The 27,699-nt window shown below is 35.9% G+C and overlaps 1 protein-coding gene across 1 annotated transcript; it reads right to left on the reverse strand.

Annotated features, from left to right (window-relative positions):
* Window positions 1-1,452: 1,452 nt before the first annotated feature.
* Window positions 1,453-27,699, reverse strand: slc6a17 (solute carrier family 6 member 17). The gene is made up of 12 exons (XM_084087340.1): window positions 27,498-27,699; window positions 20,468-20,878; window positions 15,401-15,558; window positions 11,193-11,319; window positions 9,366-9,547; window positions 8,315-8,425; window positions 7,689-7,930; window positions 7,351-7,543; window positions 6,432-6,624; window positions 6,143-6,302; window positions 3,802-3,964; window positions 1,453-2,846 (listed from the first exon to the last, which is right to left on the reverse strand). Exons 2-12 carry the CDS (start codon window positions 20,754-20,756, stop codon window positions 2,478-2,480), a joined length of 2,187 nt encoding a protein of 728 aa, XP_083943466.1. The 5' UTR covers window positions 20,757-20,878; window positions 27,498-27,699; the 3' UTR covers window positions 1,453-2,477.

Here is a 27,699-nt window from a genome sequence, read left to right on the forward strand (position 1 = left end):
AACATCTTGAGCCCCCTCCCCCCCTCATTAACATGCAGCCGTGCTGTTTCTAACACAGGTTCCCCTAGGTAACCAGCCTAGTCCGTGTCTATTTTTATCACAGAAGCTTTTGTGACAGACGCACAATCTACAAGCAGCTGGATGATCAAAAGCTGCAGTTGAACTCATCAGTGTTTCAATATGACCCACAACTCATGTCCCACTCTTCTTCACACCTTCCTCAGCCCTCTCCAGCCATCTTCTGCTCCCTGAATCTATTCTTACTGGAATAAAAACTGAAAATGTACCCAAAAAGAAGAGTGTGTTTAGGCTTACAGACTATTGGGCAGTGAGCTTTTAAGGGCAGCAGTTCTCAAATACATTAAGCAGTCTTCACAGTATTCACTCTACACTACAAATAAAGGGACTACACATTACACAAACCAAGACTGTTCCTTCTTCCAGCGCAACATATTAGCCTACCTTATAAATACACTCAACTGCTTTTCCATATCAGGTTGATTTACATGAATCTTTTTTTAAATATATTGTACCATTTACATTTTTCAGAGCTTGCTTTTTTGTAATGCAATTTCTAAGAATATCTTCTATATATATGCTACAGTTCAAAAGTTTGGGGTCGCTAAGATTTTTTCAAATATTTTTGAAAGAAGCATCCTATGCTTACCAAGGATGCGTTATTTGGCGAAAATATGGTTAAAACAGTAATATTGTAGAATACTAAATTTTAAAATTGTTTTATATTTTAATATTTTCGTGTATATTCTGTCACTTTGGATAAATGTAATGCATCCTTGCTGAATAAAAATATTTTTTTCTTTAAAAATAATCTTACTGACCACAACATTTTGAATGATAGCATATATCTGATCTGTGAATGCCTGCTGTGTGTGGCATATCAGATTGAAATCCACACAGATGACCTCATAATGTATTTTACACATTCCAAATCAGCCGTATTGTAGAAAAATCCCAACTCTAAAATCACATCTTATCTGTTTAGTGGCCATGACAAGAATATGTGTCTGTAATATGTCCCCGGAACAGCAAATTTGAAATCAGGCAGTGTTAAACAAGGGCCAAACACTTCTCTGTGCAGTAAACTCACTATAAGTAAATAATCTGAGATTGGCATCTGTAAATAATAAGCAAACACAACTTAATAACCGTTTACATGTTTTACAGTAGATTTCAGTACCATTCCCTATTTGGAACTTATTGTCTTCAGTTAGAATAATTATAAATAATTCTGTCATATAGGTTAGTCTCCACCAAGCATGGTAACTTTCAGTAAAAACAGAGTCCAGCTAATGCAGATTTCTCCACTGGTGTAGAACTGTGGTGCAGAGTAAAGCTCACAATGGCAGCTAATGCCACTCATTTCATTTATATTATTGCCATTGCAGACATGGAAATGAAAATTTGTTGATGTTCAGTTCATTTGTAATTTTTAAGTTATAGTTGTTGTGCTTGGTGGAGTTACATGGCTCAAACCGTACCCCTTATTGCATCCTGAAAAATGTCATTCCTTGTGCTGTGTGAAAGTCACCTCTAATCAGGCAGTCATATTTGTTAAGATTATAAAAAATAAAAACTTTCCAAAAATGAAACTTAAATCAGATAAATCCAGTTGCAAAAACAGCCTGAACCTGACACTGATACTGTATATATTTGATACTGCACTGAGACTACAGTACGTTTGTTGTGTATGAATACATATGTCGCCCTCCTGTGCTGAGATGTGGACATGACAGACTGTTGATGAGCAGTCTATAACCAAGAACACTTATCAAATGAACATGTACTTCAGTCTGTAACAGAAAATCGATCTATCGATTCACTCTACTGTCAGGTGGTCTGTATTTAACAGTGACACTTACATGATATCCACTAGAGGACTCATTATAATAAGTGAAAGATTTAGTTTCTCTGAGCCCCTCTGAGTCGTCTATCTTTATGAGCTCTAAAGGTGGGTTTCAATAAATTAAATTCCTTGCATGGCATCTTTTATCTTGTGCATTTTGTAAGATGTCTGGAGTTCAGCAGCATTGGTAACACCTTAACCTAAGCAACATCTATTACTACAGCACTCACAGAGAGGGATGTGCTGCAACCCTATGGCCCCAGTGACAGAGACCAAACATGCAGCTTGAATCTTTGCATTACCTTCTTAGAGTTGACATTATTTATCTATATGCAAAAAATAACTTACCAAATAAGCCACCTTACACACTGATCTGAAAGCTCCAGGCTCTCTTTCACCTTCAGACCAACATCAGTAGTCCGAATGAATAATTGGGCCCAGGGAAGCTGTCTAGTCAGGGAATACGGAAGGATCTCTGTCTTTCTGTTCGTTTTCTTGTGGTCCTGCTCCTCTGGATGGCTTGGGTTAAGGTGTGACCAACACTAGGACCTTCTCATCTGTTCAGAATCTTCTTTCTCGTTCCGTCTCAGTCTCTGGGTGGTGGGTTGGAGGATCATGACTCAGATTTGGGAGGGGCAGGGTTGGTCTGGTAACCGCTGCCATAGCCGCTGATGGAGGTAGAGTTGGTGATGAGCTCCACAGGAGATGTGCTGCCAGGGCCCAGATAGGCCCGATGGCTGGGCATGGGAGAAGGGGCTTCGCTGGGATTCTTCCCGAGGATAAACCTCGTCTCATCTTCCAGGGTGGAAGCCTCCTTTGCCAGGCTCTTGCGGTAGGAGACAGACAGCTTGTTGGAGCCGTCTGGGAGCCAATTAAAGTGACGGGCAATAAAGACCAATGGAAGAGGAAGCATGGCCACAATGATCAGAGCAAAACACATGACTAATGCCCAAGGAGGATAACTCTGGAACCTCTCCATGGCCTGATTATAGGGAAAAGGAGAGAAAGAAATGGTGAAAAACAATAGAAGTTAACTATTAAAGTCCTTGAATGATAATTTTCCAATTTAAATGTCATCAAAATCTATAATTCCTTGCTAACTTCCTCCTTGAAACACATGTACTACCATTCAAAAGTTTGGGGTCGGTAAGATTGGGAAAAAAAACCCTTTTATTCAGCAAGGATACATTAAATTGATCAAAAGTGACTGTAAAGACTTTTATAATGCAACAAAAGATTTCTATCTTAAATGCTGTTCTTATAAACAAAGAATCCTGAAAAAAACGTATTACGATTTCCACGAAAATATTAAGCAGCAAAACTGTTTTCAACATTGATAATAATAAATGGCTGCTGAAAATACAGCTTTGCCATCACAGAAATAAATTACATTTTAAAATAATTTAAAATAATAAAGTTATTTTAAACTGTAATACTATTTAACAATATTACTGTTTTTACAGTATTTTTAATTAAATAAATGTAGCCTTTGTGAGTGTAAAGAGATTTTTTTTTTAAAGTAACTCCAAACCTTTGAACAGTAGTGTATGTATCTGAATATGAACATAATGCCTAGATGTACTTGCATATATAATAGAAGGGGGAAAATATCCACATATGTAAACTAGGGGTATTAATACAAACTTTACCACAAAATTTGTTTGATTTAAAAAAACAAACAAAAAAAAACAAACATTTTAATAGAAAAAATATATAGCTATATTATTATTTTTTTTTTTTAAATCAACAAAATGTAAAAACTAATGCAAGATAAAATAGGCAACTAAATATGAAAATAATATTTAATTTCAAAATATCAATATCAAACAATGGAAGCATAAATGTATTACATATGTTATAGTTTGGGAACAGGGAATAGGGAATAGGATGGGAGAGAGAAAAGAATTAGACAGATATTTTCATAGTGTATAACTAACCAGGTCTTGCACCCATGCATTGTATCCTGGAGGGCTGATGGCCATCTCTACAACACTGGCAGAAATCAGTATGATCAGACACACTGGAGAAACATACTTCCACAGGTAGAAGTAAACAATGCAAGGTCTGAAACCCAGCATGTCCTCCAGATCCTGCATGAACCTAATGGACAACATAAAGCATACAGAATTACAGATCAATATCAGACACAAGGCAAAAGCAAACTGGATTGCATAGAGACTATATTTGGGGTTAGCAAGAACAAACAATGAGGAGATCTGATTTCAGAGATAATAGGGGCTTTCGCACCGGAAATCAGTTATAGGAACTAGCCACCAGGGCGGTCTTCCGAGAATTAAATTTTCCACTAGGGCCATTTTTCTGGTTGCATTTGTAGCGCCATTAGGAACCATAGGCTACGTTCACACAGCAGCAGAAAACACTTCTCAGTCTAGGGCTGGACGATATGGTCAAAGTTTATATCACAATATATTTCTTAATTTCGGTCGATACGATATAATTCCGATATCGATATGAAAAATATAAAAGCCTCAGAAAAAGTGCCAAGAATGCCCACAATGGATGTCTGTACCTACAAACTTCTGAAAAATGAATTTGCCAAGTCTATGAAACCTCCTCCTATAAAACTATATAATATTTTATAAAATAAAAAAGGTACAAATAAATTAATGTTCACCTTTTATTTGTATTTAGCCTTCATCCAAACAAGAAATGTGAAATCACTGTCAAATAAACAAGACTCTCAAATTATTAATATTAATATCTTTAAACTATAAAATAGGCTGATTATATTATTCTTATAGATTGAAACAAAAGTGCTTCAGCCAGGATAAAGAATATGAAAAGTGCTCAGAGTTGCTGCAGAAAACAGAAAAAAGAGTGATCAACAACGAAAACACAAATTGCTGGCGCAAGGACATTGTTTAGTGTTTATGACACCCTGAATTCCTTCCGATTGATCAATCTGAATGTGGTGTTTACATGAACGCTAAACAAGTGATCGGGTTGATGTGCCCGCTTCAAATCGGAATATTTTTGACATGCGCTCACTGCACAAAAGAGTCCCTATGTTTGCGCATAATAACCATTCTCCTACATTTGTTCTTTACTTGTTTTAAACAGCAGGCTTAATATTTATCCGTTTCTGGTCATAATTTGGAGACAATGAGCATATGAACCGTTGTGCCGTGCTGCTTATATTTATCACGCAGTAAAAATGCCCCTCCCCACGCCCAAAACCAGACGTCTGTGGATGAGAATCGGAAACTAGGACTGGTGGGACGTTGTCCTGCTCCACTTCACAGACATGGAATGAATTTATAAGATTACTAATGGATTATTTGGGTTACATGTAAAGTGCCAGTGACAAATGCTGTAATGTATATTGAAATATCGGAAATGTGTTTAAAAATCATATCACCGTTATTGAAAAAAATTATACCGCGATATATATTGATACTGAATTGTCCAGCCTTATATCTCAGTCACGTATTTGAGTACCTAATACGGTTACATTCACACACAGTTCAGTTATTTACAGGAGTGACAACCGCATTCTATAACCAAACTCACACCCGTAAATTTTCAGGACTCACAACCGCATTCTCAGAAAACACGCGCTGTGTGAACAGAACGTGAACAGTGTGAGAGAGCCGCTCTGCACTGCACATGTCTACCATGTGTTGTGGATTTTCGTGTATGGTTTTTCAGTATCTAACAGTGATGGAGATATGAATGTTTTAGATCCAGTCACTGTTTTCCACCAAAGCTGCTCTCATCAGTTTTGTGTGCTATGTGAGCCTCAAATGCTCCGCTCTCCACCCAGATATAAATGCTGCTGTCAGTCAATGAAGATTTGTCAGATGAACATGCAGCTCAATTGGTCTCTTTTCATGATAAAAGTGATAAGATTTTTCAGTGTTATTGACGTCGCCATCTCTGATATTACGTTGGTCACTGTTGCTATGGTGACGGCTTGATTCCCGTTGCACATTCATAGAGAAATAATTTGAGACGCTACTGTAAGTTGCTGTGTGAACGGGACATGTTGAGACTCATTTGTCAACTTGTAGTGCTGCGCATCATCGAGGCTGAGAAAAGAATATAACACTGCACACAAAGGGCGACAGGTGAATGCTATCTATCACCATTCCTATGACTAAAATCGTTCCCAGTTCCTTCAGTGCGAACAGACCAAAAAGAGCAGTATTTCTCTAATAGTAGGAACTATGAAAACTCAGGTGCAAAAGCCCCTACAATCTTATTTTGAGTAGCTCTCTGAGCAAAACACCAGAGAACAGCACTAAACAATCTGCCCACCTCTTTGTGCCATAGATCCAGGCAACAGACACATTCTCCAGGATCACCACAATAGTGAGGGGCAAACCAGCAGAGTAGTCATCAAACATGGTGACAAAGTAGTTCCCTGAACGCTGGACAAACAGCAAGCCGCACAAAAAGGCCACAATACAACAGCCCACTGGGGAAATACAAGATCATACAAGTTAGTCGGTGCCTTATAAAATCGGCCCAGCATCATTTAAAGTAGCCTAAACTTAATTTACTGGCTCAGAAAAAAAAGAGAAGAGAACAAACCAGGAGCTCTCACCTGTGAGCACCTCTTTGCGAATTTTGAAGGTATCCAGAATGGGTGTGGTGATGCCAGTCATGGTGCCAATCATGCTGCCCAAGCCCAGGTTTATCAACATGAAGAAAAACATGACAGACCAGAATGGAGAACCTGGAAAATGGGTCATAGCCTCTGTGAAGGCAATAAAAGCCAGACCAGTGCCTTGAACAGCCTGATGGGGGGGGAGAGAGAGAGAGAGAGAGAGAGAGAGAGAGAGAGAGAGAGAGAACAGTGTTATTATCATAAAAAAACTAAAATGAAAACTAAATTAAAACATTTTCATTGCATGAAATAAAAAAAACTTACATAATTGTAAAAACTAAACTAAATAAATAAATAAAATAAAGTAAATACATTTTATTTTTTATATAGAATATATTGTTAAAGTTTCACATTTGATAACGTCTTTTCATAAATGAATATGCCACTAGATACCACCAGACAGCCATAAGATGTTTAATGCTGCTAATTAAATAATCATTTAGCGCTCTCATTTTGGCAGCACAAATATACTAAAATAATAAAGTAAATGAAACACTGAAAAACTAAACTAACAGTAAAACTAACAAATAAAATAGAATTGAAAAAGCTATACTAAAGCTATAATAACACTGATCAAGATGAATACATTTTTTTAAATTGCGCATACATAAAAAAAGAAAAATACAAAAATACAAAATGGCTCTAAAATTACAAATAGCTTGAAGCCTTGAACAGTACAATATATTCCAGAACAGTATGGTTCAAAGGCATTATTACAATAGAAATTGTCTATTGAGCTTGGCAAAAAACAAATCATAAAATTTTATGTTTTATGTCTAAATTTTAGTTTCATCCATCCTAAATGGCTTAGCTGAAAACCTGCTGAAAGCCTTTAGCTCATGGGCCGAACACCTGCCTTATTGAGCTCATCCTCCAGCAGACACGGCTCCAGTCCCAGCTGCGCAAAACTGTCCTCTTTCACAATCTTTATTACGCCGTACATCTCGGCATAGTCCGACGTGGAGAGGTGGGAAAAGTTGACGTGAGGGGGGATGAGATCCTGACTCAGCACATTTGAGTTCAAGTACCCTAGAATCTTTTCAGCATTCCTACATGAGAACAACACAGACATGAGCTTCCACATTTGAAGTATTAGGCATAAATATTATATTATGATGGAGAGTGTAACTTAATCCAATCACAAAAATGATCCTTTCATGAGAGAAATGAAATGCATTGAGAGGTCATACGTACTCCACAACACATTTCTCGTTCATGATGTTGGCTTTGAAGCCCAGCACAGCAAACACTACGAGTGTGGCCAGTATAGAGGTCATGAAGTTGATGAAGGACACCAGCACAGCATCAAAATGACAGTTGTTGTCTCTCTTGTTGTAACTGGAAAAAGCGATGACACCTCCGAAACCCAGACCAAGAGCAAAGAAGACCTGAGTGGCAGCTTCACGCCACACCTGCGGCTCCAACATGATCTCCAGCTAAAATGAAATAAATTAAAACTATTTAATACATTTGAATGATTGAAAATCTAATCTCTAAGTAAATGAACAGTGCCAAATAAGTGTCAGCATAGCTGAAAGCCTTCTATTGCATATAATCATGTGTGATTCATGTAATATAATTATATTTCATAATGTGAATTTGATTAAATATCCCAAATACACCACAAGAGGGAGTCCAACCATGTGACGAGCGCAACATTTTAGCTGCACACACTTTCTTTTAAAGATTGCTGCCAATAAAGATTTGCTTACACTGCATGAAATGTGTCTGCTAGTTTCTAAAAAATAAATCTTAAGCCATCTGGATATCCTAACTATCACGTGTGCGTTTAAGAAAGTGTGTGCGCACAATCGCCTTACCTTGGGTGTGAACATGTGAGCAATGCCATCTACTGCTCCTTTAAGAAACATCCCTCTCACCAGGAAGCAGAAAAGCACCAAGTACGGAAAGAGTGAGCTGAAGTACATCACCTGCACAAACACAGTGTGACAATATTTACTGTTTTTATTCAAATTTTTTAGAATGATTTGTGCATACATTTCTCAGAGAACAATAACTGTGTAGTAATGCTTTTGGTATTATTTATTAGAACAAGAGCTTGTAAATTTGGCACATTATATTTATTCTTCTTCGACTATTTGTTTGGTAAGAATTCACTCTATATTATGTATATGGAGGCCTTTTTATGGAGTCTCTTTTAGTTACTTGACATGTGGCCGGTTTCATAAACTGCTTAGACTAGCTTTACAAGTTTTCTTCAAGACTGGTCATACATTTTTGTCATTTACATAAAAATGTAGATTGGTCTGATTTGAATCTAAAAAGTAAGACTTTTTAGATTCAAATCAGTAAGACAAGTTTCAATAACATAGAAGCCTATGGAGGAGTGAGACAGCTCTCAGATTTAATCAAAAATATCTTAATTTGTGTTCCGAAGATGAACGAAAGACTTGCGGGGTTGGAACAACATGAGGGTGAGTGATTACTGACAGAATTTTCATTTTTGCGTGAACTAACCCTTTAAGACTTGCTGGTTAAGTTTATACAACTGTCCCCAGAACAGGTGGTGAAGCTCTATTGGTCTGATGGGATTAACCAAAATTTTGATTCATAGAGAACTATTTGTGTCCCTGTTGTTCAGACACTGTGATACATTTAAACAGCTGGTAAATGGGTATTTTTCCATAAAATCTGTGTTTGCAAAAACTGCAGCACTATCACACCTTGAATTAGCTTCAAGGAGAAAGCTGAGAATATAATCATAATTGCGCATCGTGATTGTGTAATTGTTCAGATGTGCCTGATAACGCAGAATCTGCATATTGTGCCTTTGAGCTATCTGGAAATTGATGTTTCTCAACTCAGTTGGTTCTCATTTCATTATCTCATGCAGTAGCAAGTCTGCCTCACCCTCCCAGAAGACTGAATGCCCCTTATTACAGCCAGGCAGACAATTATCCAGGCAGCCAGCAGCGACAAAGTCATCCTCCAGTTCAGACCCCCGCTGTCTCCGATCGAGCTGGTGATGTCCAGGGTCTCGCGGTACCAGTAGTACGTGGTTGCTGAGCTCTTCTCACACTCAGGCTCCACAACTAATCAGACAAAAAAGAAAAGCAGAGACACAACCTTCCTTGTCCATTAATATTTCTTTACACCACTGACTATTTAATGATCTTTGGAAAAGATCAGCAAGGTATTTCTTAGGATTTGATTCCGACTCATTTCAGTTGCGATGTCCATTTTGCTTAGATACTGTATGAAATAAATGATGTCCCTGCTAATGTTGTCAATTATACAGGACAGTGTTTCAGATTGATTTAAACCGGTAACTCATCTTTTTGAACGATTCATTAAAAGAACCGACTTGAGAGAGTCATGTGTACAGAGAATCAGGCAGCACGTGGTCGTGCAGTATTATTATTTTTTTGAGTCACTACAAAGAATCAGGATCATTCAAATAGAAATTGTGATTTATTGGATTATTGATTGTTTTTTCCCCCAGGTCGAGTTTTTGATTTAAAAAGACAGTTAATTAATTTGGTGGGAAAACCATCCAAAACACAACATATGCTGGTTACCTGCTGATATTTTTAGCAGGGGATATTGACAGTGCTATGGGAATCTCTAAGTGCTACTTCTATCAGCATAGTAGAGTATCGGGGAAAGGAATAAGTGAAACCATCATTACATGTCCATGAAATCAATACATGTCCATGAAACACTGCACACTAACAAATTTTGTGTTTTAATCATTACAATTTGACAGTTATATAGCAATTTTTTGTACTACACAAATATTGCAAAAATAAAGAAAGTCCAAACAGTGTTTGAGTATAATCTAGACTAGAATTATAATAGTTTTGGGTTTTATTTGAACATTTGCAGAGGGTCGTGTCCACTTATCCTGCATGTCTACATGTATTCTAGTCTTAGTGAGGTTGAGAGTGAGTCTGACTGCAGGTCACAGCTTCTGTCTAGTTTATTATCTGCTCACTGACCAGGGGACACAACCGCAGGGCATGCTGGGAAGCCTCAAACACACAAAATGAAGAGCATTATAGGATAAGGTGCGTGTTGGGCAGAACAGTGGATCACAACCTTTTTCACTTCAAGGACCCCCTTCGTCCACAACAATATTTGAAGGCCCCACTCACAATTTCTACCCAATAAAATATTTTAGAGCTTGGCAATTAGGAATATGTATATTGGTTATAAAAATAACCAAATACTACGAAATATCTTAAATTATTTTAATGCTTGTTTTGCCTTATTGTGATCAAGGGATAACCCACGGCTAGCTGTGCATTAAACGTTTTAAGTCACGACATGGAGGCAAAGAACCAACCAATGCGAAGCGGAGCAATGCCTCAGCGGAGTGCATTCAAATCATTTAATGAATTGAATTATCCCGTTTATACCATGGTCATTTGCCAGCGTTCACAAGTTAAAGCTGTTTCTGATGTTTGCAGCATAATATTTGACCAAAAGGGTAAAAATGATGGTTATTAATGTCAGTTATAGCTCATTAGATCTAGCATTCTGCCCGATTTAAATCAGATTACATTTATTTGAATGAATGGATTATAGCATTTATTGGAATAAATTATTGAGAAAGAGAGAGAGACAGTGCAGCGTCTTGTTGCTAAGAAATATAATGTAGTGATTCAGAAGCAAAGCTATTTTATTATTAAAAGCCACAGGAAAGCGTTGATAAGTTTGAAACTGCAGAGCACTCACTTGATTGGGTGCCGTTCTTCCTGATGGGACAGGCGCTCCAAGGTAGAGGATATTGAAACGACTGAAAAAAGTAGAAGATGCTCCAGCCGATAATCACATTATAGTACAGACCCACAAAACCACACACCTGCAGAGTGGAGAAAAGAAAGAACAAATGGTATTGGTTAACAACTACAAAATAGTTAAGATACTGAATTGTAATACTGAAAAAAAGAACAGCCCCCTGGAAAGGTCTCATCTAGTTTAAGGCTCATTTTGCTTGACTATAGACTGTTTACTGAACATCTGAGCCACACTGTGCACTAAAAATAACAAGAGGTGATTAAAATGGTCTAGCGATCTGGCACCTTCTGGGAATCTTTACCTGGGAATGTTTTCTGCTTTACCTATGGCTTTGAAATAATTGCTATTTATATGAGATGAACAGAAACCACAAAATCTACACCTAAATTCACAAATTTCAAAGGTGTAGTCTGAATGAGCTTACATGCCAGTTTCGGATTGTGGAAAGTTAATTTTACAGTTAAATTTCAGTCAGAGAAGCTCTTCCTGGCAGTTGTATAATGTGCACCAGACTGTGCTGACAGTCATAAGTCTGGCTCCTGGAGTCTCATCTGATATATGATCGGATGTCTTAATGGATAAAGTCTTTTAACTCTTAAAATTCAATAGCATTACTCTAAATATAGTGTGCATTTATAGAAATAGAACACAGTAGAATAGAATGAATGTGCTGTGTATGCTGGAGGGTTTAGCAACTTGTGCCTGTTAACAGCAAATCTATCCCTTGATTTTTCCCTGCAGTCTGTAACAGGGCCGTAATGGTACTTTGCGACGTAACAAATCCACAGCACATTGAGTTAGTTAATAATTGAAGCACATTCTTTCTGCTGTGGCTTCATGGGTATTAATAGCTAAGGCTGCAGCAGAACAGCCACATATAGTCCCTGAGTGTTTCTCTACAGTAATTTTAACGGTGGGCTTTTTTATCTAGGATCTTTTTTTAATCTAGGACTCCCTGTTCACACCGAACTGCGAAAACTATTAAAAACGCTGTATTAAGCATGCCAGGCCAGTAGTTAGAGATGTCACTTAAGATGTAAACAACCCTTACGAAAAAGAAGTTTATTCAAGTGTGCTATAAGTATACTTCTTTTAAACTAAAAATAAGAAAGTATACTTTCAGTCTACTTTTTATGTACTTCTCAGAAATATACTTTATGTAGGCTACTTCTCAGAAATATACTTCAAATTCCACTTAAGTATACTTGACTTATACTGATAGAAAAGTCTAAGTATATTTGGCCTATACTTCTTGATCGAGATAAAGGCTAATTAAATATATAATTAAGTATTTGAAGTATTCTTGGCTTGTACTTGTGTTTACTATTTTGATTGAGGTAGCTTATTAAATACTTTTTTTTTTTTTAAACATAATATTACACACTGTCTTATAAACTAACATGTTCAAGTTTATATAGTAACAAGCTTTCGGGTGGAATAGCTTATAGAGTAAATAAAATAAGCATGGAACTGAACCTGATCTTGTACACAGCGATAATAATTCCCTTACGTTTATTCAAGTGTTCTATTAGTATACTTCTTTTCAACTAAAAAAAAGAAAGCATACTTTCAGTCTACATTTTATATACTTCTCAGAAATATACTTAATTACACTTAAGTGTACTTGACTTATACTGAGAGAAAAGTCCAAGTATATTTGGCCTATACTTGTACTCAATCTTTTGATCGAGATATACTTAAGTTTAATTATTCAATACTTGGCTTGTAGTTGTGTTAACTTGTGTTAACGAGTAGCCTATTAAATATACTTTTTTTTTACATAGTTTTTCATATACAGTCTTATGAAACTTACATTGTTTGAAAATATTGATTTAAAATATTGATATAAAACAGATATGTTTCTAATTCTGTGTATCTGAATTTTTGGGTAGGCTAGTTCACTGGTAGTGTGGACTCGATCTACTCCATCTGTGTTTTGATCACGTTTCTGAATCTGATCAAGGCGTAGTCTTTGACAAAAATTAGATTTTCTCATATTTTTTGTTTAAAATGTTGCCTTTATTTATGAAACTTACCAACATTCAAGTGTTGATAAAAAAGGATGCATTAAGCTAATAAAATGTTTTTTAAATTAAAGTACAGTTAAAGGTATTTTTCAAGCATAAAAAAATAACATTTAAACATAGTAGTATAGGGCTACCGCAAGTGCAAAAATTATATATAAATAGTAAACTATAAGTATAATGTTTAGTTCACTTAAAGAAAACTTGTAGTGTAAAACTACTAAACTAGTAGTTTACTGAGAGTAGCCTACACTAAAAGAAAAATTGCAAGTATACTAGCAGTATAGAACTACTACACTAGTAGTTTACTGAGAGTACACTAAAAGAGCAAAAATAATATATAAATGGTAAACTATAAGTATGATGTTAAGTTCACTTAAAGAAACTTGTAGTATAAAACTACTAAACTAGTAGTTTACTGAGAGTATACTTCAAAGTTGCTACAAGTATTAAAATAGTAAACTACTAGTATACCCATAAGTTCACTTGCAGTACAAATGAGAAACGTAATTATGAACTAGTTGTGCACTTAAAGTTTACTACTGTTACACTTATAGTACACTTAAACATATACTTTTATATACTAAAAGTGGGCCAATTTAGTCCCAAGCGGTATTAAAATAGTACACTCACAAGTACATATTGACATTAGTATACTTACTACATAATGTATACTTAAAAATATACTTGAACATTACTTCATAGTAGTATACTTCATAAAATTAACTTGAAGTATACTTCTTTTTCGTAAGGGAAACTATGCGCCTATAGACTGAAAACGTGATACTCATGCGCATGTCGTCACTGTTATCAAAAAATTGCATTTTTGAAGTTTACACAGAGACAATAATGTTATTGTTTTCAAAAACGTGCAAATTGAAACCCATTTTCAAAAGTTTGCTTTTTCAGGCCCCCAAAATGCCATTGTCTTGTAAAATAACGACCAAAACATATAAAAAGTTTTTAAGTTGAAAACAGTGTCATGTCATCCTAAGAGGCATGTGATATCAAAATGGCTTTCCCTATGTGTTTTTTTTTTTCCATTGACTTTGAGTAGAAGATTAACACAAACAAGGTTGATTCCCAGTCTGAAGTAAATGAATCCAGCAGTCTCACTCAGACTACATACCAAATAGGCTACTAAACTGTTTTAATTATTCTTATTTCTTTTTATTATTTTAATTTCTTCTATGTGTAAAGCACTTTGAATTGCCATTGTGTATGAAATGTGCTATATAAATTAACTTGCCTAACCTAAATAAAATACAAAAAAAGACATTCAAGATTATCTTATATATTATAATTAATATTTGTAAATTAACAGAATAATATATATATTTTTATGCATTGGTATTCAGCTCATTCTGTTACTAATGAGAAAGCCATTCACAAGAAACTGCTGATTCGCACAATACCAGATTTCCGCGCTGGTGCATCGGCTTATGGTATAACCATCACCTCCCGAAAGGCCTTACATATTTGCTGACTTGCTATATCTCCAAAGTGCAGTTGCTTATACAAGGAAAGAAAACCAGAAAGTCCAGGTGCAGCTGGGACTGAAAATAGATTTATTAAATGTTCAGACAAGATCGAAACCCATCTGATAGGTTGCGTGACTGCGCTCATATTAAAATGATTTGAGAACAGCGCTGAGTAATGAATGACGCGGCACAGAATAGCTGGTGAATTAGCACTTTTAGGCCTGTAACTCATCAAAAATAAATGCTTCTATTAAGGCTTTCAGAACAAAATAAAAGGGGGAAAATGAAATTCTTTATTGGTCTGGAACACACAGGCTCCTCATTGTATTGTGACCCTTTTTCAATATAAACTAGAATCTCAAACTGTATCATTTGCCCAGTCTGAGCTGATGTGAACCAGACACTCACGATCTGAAGTCTGGAGATCGTAACCCATGAAGAATGATTTACTTTAGGCCTATCTTATCTATAGCTGTATTCAAAGTTTAGTTCCACTTTCACATTTGACCGCAACCACTCCATTTACGCATAAACACTCTCAAACCAAGTTAAGCAACATTATCACAATCAAGAAAAGATAATACACTTAAGTGTTTGCTCATTTGTGTCTTGTGTTTCTAAAAGAACATCATTCACTCACCATCAGGCTGGACACTCCAATGCCACCGAGTCGTGGACAAACATAATTCCACACTCCAATGCTTCCTCGACGAATCCTCTGGCCAACCGCCAGCTCCAAGAAAAAGAGTGGGATGCCAATAAGGATAAGAAGGATGAAGTATGGAACAAGGTAAGCACCTGTAAAGAGAGACAGCGACACTTGTAAACACTGAGAGTAATGTCCTTACAACGGTGTCTTTAATGACCAACCAATAGCCCAAGATCAATCAAGCTACAGCACACTGAACTCACCACAGTTTTCCCCTTTATGTTGTTTTTCCATACATACATAAAAAAAGTAGTAAATTATTTTAAAATATGTCTGTTGCTACAGTCAAAATACTATATATGACTGCCTGGGACATGTTTTTTCCTTCATATTTTATATTTGCATTTATTTTTAAGTAAAATATATTATAAAGGGGTCACCTTTTATATTTTGTTATATTTTTATTTCATTTAAGACATAGACTCACCTAACTACATGAAACTATGTATGACATTAAATCATATAGTATATAGTAGTGATTCAAACTAAAGTATTTAATGCATTTTTACAGTATATACAATCACCAGCCACTTAATTAGGTACACCTGTTCAACTGCTCGTTAATGCAAATATCTAATCAGCCAATATTCGCATGGGCTCACCAAAATTGGTAGATTGGAAAAACATTGCCTGGTCTGATGAGTCTGAATTTCTGCAGTGACATTTAGATGGTAGTGTCAGAATTTGGTGCAAATAACATAAAAGCTTGGATCCATTCTGCCTTGTATCAACGGTTCAAGCTGGTGGTGGTGTATTGGGGAATATTTTCTTGGCGCACTTTGGGCCACTTAATTTAGCATTGTTTAAATGTCACAGCCAACCTGAGTATTGTTGCTGACCATGTCCATCCCTTTATGACCACAGTGTACCCATCTTCTGACGGCTACTTCCATCAGGGTAACACGTCATGTCACAAACCTCAAATCATCTCAAACTGGTTTCTTGAACATGACAAAGAGTTCACTATACTCAAATAGCCTCCACAGTCACCAGATCTCCATGCTATTGAGCACCTTTGGGATGTGCTGGAATGGAAAATTTGCATCATGGATGTGCAGCATCTGCAGCAACTGTGTGATGATGCTATCATGTCAATATAATAACCAATATCTCAGAAATGTTTCCAGCATATAGTTTAATCTATGCCATAAAGAATTAAGGCAATTCTGAAGGCAAAAGGGGGTCCAACCTGGTAGCAAGGTATACCTAATAAAGTGGCAGGTGAGTACACACACACACACACACACACACACACACACACTCACACACACATACACACAATATATATATATATATATATATATATATATATATATATATATATGATTATTTTATATATATATACATATACACAGTGTAGACTCATTTCATGGGAATCTATAACAGATATATTTTTTTTCATCAGAAGAGAGATATTATAAAGATATATAGATATATAAATATAAATATCAAGTTAAAATATTGCAAAAGTAGTGCAATTGACATTACTGAAGATTTCCATAACTGCAATATAGTTGGATCACTGATTAGACTTCTCTTTTGATTACATTTAAAAAGCTTGATTTCAGTAAACTAATGATTAGTAATAAACATGACATTTGCCTTTAGAGAAATGCATTTAAACAAACTATATGACCTGCTGTCACACCACATTTTAAAATATATTCATCTTATATGACACAATTTGAATAATGAAATCCATTATCGTATACTTTTCAAAATAGAACAAGAACAAATGCAAAGCTTAATTATTTTTATGTTTTGTTTTTCATACATTTTCTAGCTAAATTTCAACCACCCAGATGCAGAAGATGGTAGCTAGGCTAATGACAGCCTGAGCCTCAGTAGGCATGATTGAGCAGACAACAGAATAAAACAGCAAGTCACGCTGCTGAGCCCTGACGTCAAACTAGCTCCATGGTGACGAAGAGTTTGGTCTGAGCAGAGCTTCCTCTGTTTGAAGTCAAAGAGCAATCCGAAAATAACTGCTTCTATAGACATTAAGCACATACTGCTGGCGGATGACCACAAACCCCTCCTCTTGGGAGGATATAAGTGTAATTAGAGCCAGGGATGATCACAGCAAAGCACTCCCTTGGCCTCAGCTTATGATGAAGAACTGCTTGTTATCAGGTTGATTACTGCATTTCTTTTGTGTTCGATGTTGTTTTGTCAAGGTTTTTTGTCTGGGCTTTATTTATGCATGCAACTAATGAAACAAACAACACGCTTTGCGTAGAAAAGAGGAGACGGGAGGAAAGAGAAAGGGATGGACGGACAGATTGAAGAGAGAAGATGGAGAGAGCAAGGCTGCGTAACGTAAACAAGGCCTTCTGGGAAACATTCATAATTGCAATTTGCAAGACAAGCAAGGACAAGACATGACGATCTAATTACTAATTGTCAGGTTTCACTTTCAGATAACATTAACGTGTCCAACTATATTTTAGGACCTTTTTTAATATAGTTTGTTACTATACTATTTTCAATATACAGTAAATAAAAAAAATTCAGATAATTTGCAATTAATTATGCACTGCAAAAATGATTTTTTTGTCTTGTTTCTAGAAAATATATTTAAAGATACCTATAACAACATAAATGTACGTGTTTTAATATCTTATCAATTTTGCTTCACTTGTTTTCAGAGAATAAATCTTAATTTTTCTTACCCAATTGCCATTGTTTGCTTATCAAAACATAGTAAGTTTTATGCTTAAACAAATTCATGGAATTACCTTAATTCATTATATTTTGTGGATATATTTAATTTTGAAGAGACTAAGCTGATTCAGTTATCATTAAATCAGTAATTTCCTGAAATAATTCTAAACCACATTTCTGTCTAGACTGTGAAACAGCATGAAATAGTACATTTCAGATTAAAGGAGGATATGAACAATGAAGAATAGTCCAAGCAACCAAAGAGCAATGACAGCAAACCAATTTTTTTTTTATTGCAAACCAAATTTGCAAACCAAGACCACACTGGCCTTGCCTTTCCTGTTTTTAAACGGCCCATATAACATTGCTGCCCTAAATAACACTATCGTCAGCTTAATAAATTTAGAGAGACCACAGCGCACAAGGCACACAGCTGACCCAAAAAGACTGTCTCAATGGAAAAATTTTACAGCTAAAAAGAATAAAAAAGAAGAGTGAAAACATTAAAGGAATAGTTCACACAAAAAATGTAAATTTACCGTTATCATTTACTCACGCCTCTGTTTTCTATACAATGAAAGTGAGTTAAGCCTCCAAAAAGACAACAACAAAATACCATAAAAGTGCTCCATAAGACTAATTAAATAGTCTTCTGAAATCATACAAAAGCTTTTTATAAGAAGCTGCAAATTAAGTTGTTATTCAGTACAATTCATACGACTTCATGAGAGAAAGGTCTAATTTGTGACTGAATAATATTTTTGTGTGTGTCAGATCTATTTAATAAATGCATATTTTAATAAATGTTCTTGAGCACTGACTCAATGATCTGGTCACAATGGTTAACAGCTCACTGGAGGTTATCAAAGAATAACTGACATTCTGGTAAAGCTATCATATGGCTTCATAAAGACGTTCACAACTATAGAGTTATTGGTAACACTTTACAATAAGGTTCATTAGTTAACATTAGTCAATGTATTGACTAACATAAACTAACATTGAGCAATACATTTGTTACAGTATTTATTCAACTTTGTTAATGTTAGTTAATAAAAATACAGCTGGTCATTGTTCGTTCATGTTAGTTCACAGTGCATTAACTAATGTTAACAAATACAACCTTTGATTTTAATAATGCATTAGTAAATGTTGAAATTTACTTCAACCTTCAGATGGTCCAGAACGTTGCCGTTAGATTATAGATTATATAACCTCAATCTTAGTCTCTATTCATTGTCTCTTGGTTTATTTAAGGATCCAGTTTAAGATATTGTTTTTAAAGCTCCAAGCCCCATTTTACATTAAAGATCTTATCCTACATCTAGCAGATCCTTAAGATCTAATAAAGCACTCTTGAATTTCCCATGATCTCGGTTAAAACAAAAGGGTGACAGAGCTTTTTTGATCATTCCCCCTAGTTTATGGAATCAGTTGCCACTTCACATTCACCTTGCACCTTCACTCATGGTTCTTAAATCTAGGCTTAAAACGCATCTTTATTCCCTGGCCGTTTTTGTGTGTTTGTGTGTGTGTGTGTGTGTGTGTGTGTGTGTGTGTGTGTAATTTTAGATTATGTATGCTGTGTAATTTACTTTGGTCAGAACTTTGGTCAGCTAAGCTTTGTTTAAATGTGACATATAAATAAATGTTACTTACTAGAATACATTTAAAAGTGGAAAAAGTTATTTATTGCAGATTTGGAGCGACTTCAAGGTTTGTGTTTGTTGTGCATCAGTTTGAGGAATACACAATGTGTGTGCATGGGTCTTTTTATATGCACATAATTCTGCTAGCCTATATGTGTCATCCAAATGAACTTCTGAACCCAACACAGTATTTTGTCATCTTCCCTTACAAAGGAACTATTGCATTTACATGTACACTAAAAAAAAAAAAAAAAAATACATAGAAGGCATTGAAATTTTGACAGCCCTAATTTCTCTCAAGGCTGTTTATTTGTTGCCAAAATGTACTGCTAGGTTTAGAAATGCAACATTGCATTAAAGAGTAAATTACTGCTTTAAAATTAATATTAAAGGTGATTATAATCAACACATTGGAAGAAATGTTGATTTAGCTTTCAACTAATGGATGAAATCCAATGCAAAACACCTGAGGAAAACATTTATGTATCTTAATTGGTGGCCTTTTTGAGATTGAAATCTGTTGTCCCCATCCATTGTAGTTGCATGAAAAAGAGCAACCATTAACATTTCTCCTATTGTGTTTTATAGAAGAAATGGAGGTTGAATAAATTATGATAGAAATATATATATGTTTAGGTTGAACCTTGCAACAGTTACAAATGTACATCACTAAAAAGTAACTCACCTCCTCCGTTCTTCTGGCAAAGATAAGGGAAACGCCACACGTTACCCAGGCCCACCGAGAAGCCCACCTGGGCCAAGATGTACTGCAGCTTACTGTTCCAGGCAGGTCGTCCATCTTCCAGGTCGGGGGAGATGTCTGGTTTGCCTATGGGCGGAGGGCCCCCTCCTGCCATGCTCATCTGGCTGCTCTTGTAGTCCATGGGAGCCTCCAGCGCCAGGAGGTCGGCCACAGACTCTGTGACATGCTCATTACTGTGCTCGCGCTGAGTCACTTTACTGCTCTTGGGCATGGCTGTGCCGTGTCGTGGTGATCCCAACAATTAAAGGTGTAAAAGAAGAGCAGGGCAGAATGGAGGTCACAATAACTGCCCTTTTTGCTTGATACAGGTGTGGAGAATGAAGGTTTGTGCTCCTGAGAAAAGAGCATAAAAATATGAGAAATCGGGCCACAAGAGATACAATTATGGCTATGGGATTCATAATATAGACCAAATCATCCTCCAAATAAATGCCCATTAGTGTTACATTAACAATTTTTTTCTTTTTCTGGTGTTCTGTTGGCTGTTGAATTTTATAACCCAAGCCTAAAAATTACTCTGATTTATTAAAACTATCTATGAAAAGCTAAGGAATCTGTTGTAATAAAAGCAAATGCAAGCACTAGGACAGATGGGAAGATATAGTATAGTATAGTATAGTATAGTATAGTATAGTATAGTATAGTATAGTATAGTATAGTATAGTATAGGAATTTCTACTAATTTCCAAATCTACTTCTGTCAAGACAACTTTCAGAGTGTTTGGCATGGTAATGGAAACGACAATGTTGTATGTTTGGTCTTGGCGGAATAGATCTGCTATGCTGCTGCAGATGCTGCTGCTGAAGTGGAAATATGGAATTTGCTACTGCCAATAGATACACAGCACGCTGCTGTGAGCAAAGAAGACATCCTGCTGCTGTACAATATAGCATACATGAATTACTCGTAGCAGATCTATACAGGTGGAGCTGGGGAAGGTGGAGGGTATCTGAAAGCGTTCTGCAACTGCTACAGAAAATGCTGACCAAGTATTTGAATGGTGAGCACACAAGCTCATTGGCAACTGATTCAACAGGAACCAATCAGCTGTGCCCTATAAAGGATAAGTTGAGGATCTATCAGTCTGCGCCATCTAGAATTTCATGACAGAACTTTATATTTAACTCTTTCCCTGCCATTGACAGAATTTTACGGCAATCCATGTTTTCCATGTTATGACATGTTTGTCATGTTATACGGTAATAATGGGCGCTATTTTGAATCTTCTGAAAGTGTACAGAATCTCCAGATCAAAACACAGGTGAAGTAGAAGCAGAAACAAGCGATAGAAACATTGCTTATGCAAATGTAAAATAATGTGATCATCAAACATTAAACAGCTAGCATCAATCAAAATTGCCTAATGATACCGAATGAAATGTCGACCCAGGGCAAGGTATAGGACTATGAAGCTCTCGGGGTGCTGATGGACTCGATCTACTTCATCTATGTTTTGATCATCGTTCTGAATACAATCCAGACGTAGTCTTTGACAAAAATTTTGTTTTCTCAGATTTATATTCAAAATACAAAATACACAAATTATTCTGGGGGCCATGGAAGCTTTGTGAAAATAATCAAAAATGCTGGCGTTAGCTGGCAACATGTAAAAAAAAAAAAAAAAAAAAACGCTGGCGGGGAAAGAGATACAGTACAATTAAAGGTATATTTCAAATATAAAAATGAATACCTAAATAGGAACATAGTAGTATACTTAAAATGCAAAAATAATATTTAAATAGTAAACTATAAGTATGATGTTAAACTAGTAGTTTTGAAATAGTGGACTTACAAGTATACTAGACTGATATTAGTATACTTTCAACATAAAGTATGCTTAAAACTTAAGCTTTACTTAAGTATATTTATTAAAATGAACTTAAAGTATTCTTATTTTTTGTAAGGGTTGATGCATAGAAAGTTCAAAAGAACAGCATTTATTTGAAATTGAATTCTTTTGTAACATTATAAATGTTTTTACTGTCAAGTTAAAACATATTTGCTAAATAAAAGTATAAATTTTGTCAATCTTACTGACCAAAACTTTTGAATGGTAGTGTATTTAAATATACAATTCATTCTATAATGAATTGATCTATAAATTACATTTATATTGGATGATTAATAAAATCCATTAGCACGTTGTATGGCAAAACTCAACAAGTATAAAATATTTGCATACAAATATTAATGAGAAGATCATCAAACAACAGTGACAAAAATAATTTTTGTTACATTTGCAAGTACAGTATGGAGAAAGCTATATATTGCAGATTTGGTGCGAGTTCAGGGTTTGCATTCATTTTGATGCAGCTTGAGAAATACACAATGTGTGTGGGCACTGCAGCTGAAATCTGCACATGATTCTACTACATGTGTCATTCAAATGAACTTCTGAACCCAAAACTTACACAGTATTTTGTTAGCTTCCCTTACAAAGGAACTAAATGCATTAAAGGGATAGTTCACCCAAAAATGAAAATTCTGTCATCATTTACTCACCCTCAAGTTGTTCCAAACCTGTATGAGTTTCTTTGTTCTGCTGAACACAAAGGAAGATATTTGGAAGAATGTTTGTAATCAACAGATCTCGGTCCCCATTGACTTCCATAGTAGGAAAAAAATATACTATGGTAGTCAATGGGGACCGAGATCTGTTTGGTTACAAACATTCTTCCAAATATCTTCCTTTAGCCCTATTCGCACGGGATTAGTATTACCCCTGGACCTCTGTAATTAAGAAATTACCCCCTGACGTCTGTGTTTTTGGTGGCTCATTCACACGGGCAAATAAATGTCCGTAATTCCCTCAAGTTTACGGACTTTACAGCGTGCGCCCACCACTGATCTATAGAATGACTCATTATATAGATCAGTGGCGCCCACCCATTCACACTTCACTAGCTGAACGTGCTGAAACGAAGATCGCGCTGCAGTATTGCAATTCAAAAAAAGAACTTATTTAAAACCAATTTATTAGAGAAATATATTATATATATTATAGAATATAATATTATTGTATAAATATATAATATATCTTCTTTTTCTTTTATTCTTTGTCCATATTTACAACAAGCCTGCCTGAAGAAGGTATTATAAATACAGAAACGTCGCGATAGGCTTGTTTTTCTATTCATTTTATTTGGTTTATTTCATTTTATATCATTTTTACTCTTTCGCACTTTGATTTCTTGAGATATTTACAGGATAGACGTCTTTAGAGGCCGTGTGAGACAAATAAATGCTCCACGATACAGACTACTAAGTTACACTACCACAAAAAGCGTCTAACTTTCCAAAAGAGCTTCCATGTTGCGCCATAATGCTTAATTTGACGTTTCCATGACAACGGTCCGAGTTGAGCTTCCGGATCACGTCTTTACTGTAGTTTGTTTTTTCTTTTGCAGCACTTCATAGTTTTTTTGGAGAAAAACTATAATCGGATTGGAGTAGAGCATATCGAGATATTACTGTTAATATAGTTTTAATACAGACGTAAAATGGACTGTTAAACGGCCCATAATGGTTACGTTCTTTAGGAAATGATAGGCTCAGAAAAACAGCCCAAATCACAGACATGGGGATTCGCACGGGACTGGTATTATCAGAGGACCCCTGTGTTGGCCGAAATATGGTAGGGAATTTTCGGGGGAATTTTTACAGACATTTTTACAGACATGGCAGATTCGCATGGGATAAAAATCACAGAAGACCTCTGCGATTATTACAAATTACCGGAGGTCCCTAGGTAATACTAATCCCGTGCGAATAGGGCTTTTGTGTTCAGCAGAACAAAGAAACTCATACAGGTTTGGAACAACTTGAGGGTGAGTAAATGATGACAGAATTTTCATTTTTGGGTGAACTATCCCTTTAACATGTTAACTACAAAAAAATCATTGACACTGAATTTTTTCATCTTTTGACAGCCATAATTTCACTCCCTCAGTTTTAAGGCTGTTTATTTGCTGCCTAAGTTAATGATCTAGTTTTTATGTTAAAATGTACTACTAGGTTTAACAGTGCGACATTGCACATTGCAAGTGTAAATTAGTAATAGGTAGTAGGGTCTTATCAGCAGCCTATTGGACAGAATTTTGGTTTGGTGTTCAACTAATGGATGAAATCCAGTACAAATCACAGCCTGAGATTAAAAAAGAGGCAGTCACTGACGAGTTTTTAATCTAGACCATGGGGTGCTTTTCATGATAAATAAGGGAGAGGTGATGAGCTGAGATTTTTATCTACAGAATGACTAGGGAATGTGGCAACAAAGCCGCCATCTTTGCTCTTCTCACCTTTGTTTTTCTTTGGTAATGAGAGCCTGAGGCACTGAAAAAATCTATACAGATAATCTCAAATACAAGAGGACACGAAACCTTGCTGTGTTGCTAGGTGATGCTCACCCACCGCCCATGACAACCTGCAAACCGCATTCAAAAAAGGCTCAGATCTACTTGGGGGACCATATGGGGAGGAATCCAACTACTGTTAAAAACAAACATACTGTACACATCATATGAAATTATTAGCATGTGCATTGTTTTTGTGACATGGTCAATGATGACGATAAACCATCAAGGGACCATCACACACTGAGTTTGAACTTTTGCACCCACTGTGAAAATTTGCACAGTGTTCAGGTCCAAAACAGCCTGTCCGGGCAGCAGGCCAGTCAGTTCTCTACGTCATTATTATGGAAGGGATTATATTTCAGTAGGGAGCAAACTAGACCCGAAGAATGCTGCTCACCCTGTGCTTAGTCTCATTTTGCTGTGCATTAAACACAAGGGTGTTTATCACTCATAATGCAGGGAACGTGCTTGGTCAGTTGATTCTGCGGAATTTAACTAAGACACCCAAATCCAAGCCTCCCAGCTGGTGAATGCAATTCTTCAACATTTTCCCCAAGAATATAAAATGCATTGCTGATCAGAGCCAACTATTGGTATGGCTTCCCTTAGCAATAATGGTCTCTATTCTGTAGCTAAATATCCTGTTGATTCAATTGCACATTATAATATGCAAATGTACATATTTTATCTGTCTGGGTTGCTAGGCAATGGAACTTGATGAAATTCTCACATCTCTGCTTCCTGCATGCTCTCTATATCAGAACATTGAGTGACAGCTCATCTATCCAGTGCTTGAGAGCATCCATGAACCTTTGTATTTAAACCTTTGTAAGTTCAAATCAATGAAATGCAGAAGGTGGGTCACAAGAATCAAATTTCATATATAGCAAGCAATCTATATATATATCACGTTCAGGAAAAGATTACACTGATATAATACAGAATATGTATGACTATATGGATGATGGTAACTGCATGTTTTGATTGTAGCAAATTAATTATGGGAATTAGGACTTCTGTGTGTATGTCTCCAATGTCCATCTCCTAGAAGTACAGTATTATTTCTAGGATTACTACTACAATAATTGTACTACAATGATATTGTACTACAATAATTGCTTAACTGAACCGATAAATAAAGTTTTTGCTCACTCAATGCCAAAACAGAATGTTAAGGAAAAACTAATTGGTGGCAGAATTTATAAAAACCAGTAGCCTCTTTGGGTAGTTGACAAAGACATTTAAATTAACATGCTCTTGCAGCATAAAATCCATCGAAAACTATTTAAATTTATAACATTATTTAATTTTAGTGCTGTTAAATCGATTAATCGCATCTAACATAAAAGTTTGTATCTATATCTATATATATATATACAAACAAAATTTTATGTTAGATGCAATTAATCGTGATAAATCGATTTGACAGCACTAATTCATTTTAAATATGTACAGACCTACAGGGCTACAGAAAATGTTGTTTCTGTTATGATAAAAGTTGCATTACAAGAGCATGAAAATTAAAAGATGAGAAATTGGGCCACAAGAGATGAGTTTTTCCTTATAAGTTTTTTGTTGACTGTTAAATGTTATAACTCAAGCCTAAATATTATTCTGATTTATTAAAACTTGAATGAATCTTAAGATTACAGCATTAATTTCATGAGAAGCTAAGTAATATTGTAATAGAAGCCAAGTCAAACACTTATAAGATAGATGGGGAGATTTTTCTGACCCCCTGTACAGTAGTGTTTAATAGTATAGGGCTATGGTACAATAATTACATTAATTCATTAAGCATTCTTATCCAAAGCGATAAATGAACACTCAAAGCAATTTATAAAAAGAAACATCAATACGATATTGTTGTCTTTTAAATAAATATTGCTGACCCCAAATAGCCCATATTTCATAGCTTCCGTTTCCGTAATGACAAAATATGCATTCAAGTTACAATTTAAAATAATGCTCGTGATTTACATATTTCATTGGGCCTACTCGTTTTCATTTGTGTATGAAGTATAACAATAATGTTTTCAAACATAGTTTTTTAGCATTTATACACAAATGAAAACGAGTAGGCTAATGTCATGAAATAAATCAAGTGCATCTTCGTCAAGTTTTCAGAGAAACTCGACGGCTCAAGCGTCACCTGAGGATGCGCCTGACTGCAGTCACGGACAATGATACCATTCACCTTAACCCTCCCTCTTTCACCGATCTTTCAACACTAATCGAGACGAGCAATACGCTTACAATAGTTTAAAAGCACTAACACGTGGACCCCGCGGGGCTTAATGTTGTCATGTAAAGAGTACCACGCGCCTTGCAGCATCCTCAAGGTCAAATATTTGTGTCACGTTGACCTAAAACTGACGCGCCTCTGATAACATAAGAAACCTCGTAAATAACAAACAAATGACAAGCAATTGCTGCTGTGAATTATCGACATGAACTGCGTGCAGCGTGATAAAACGCTCTATGCATGACAGGAATACCAAATAAGTTGCTACAACGCAATCATCGATGGAAAATCTCTTGCATCTTTTATCACGTCGGGTAGGTTACTAAATGAAGAGAAACCACGGTCACTTACTGGATGTCGAAGAGTGAGAATCAGATGCGAGTGTTTTCATATAGGTCTCAATGAGTGACAATAACCCGAAGAATCAATTTGATGGCTCCCACAGAAAGAATCCTCGCTGATGTGCCGTTTCCGCGCTCACGACTGAACCTGTCCAGAATTGCGCAGAGTAAGTGATTGAGCGCGCCGCCTGACGCAAAGCCCACCGCGCACT

Source organism: Abramis brama (assembly GCF_963993115.1).
Source record: "Abramis brama genome assembly, chromosome: 16".
Classification (NCBI taxonomy): domain Eukaryota; kingdom Metazoa; phylum Chordata; class Actinopteri; order Cypriniformes; family Leuciscidae; genus Abramis; species Abramis brama.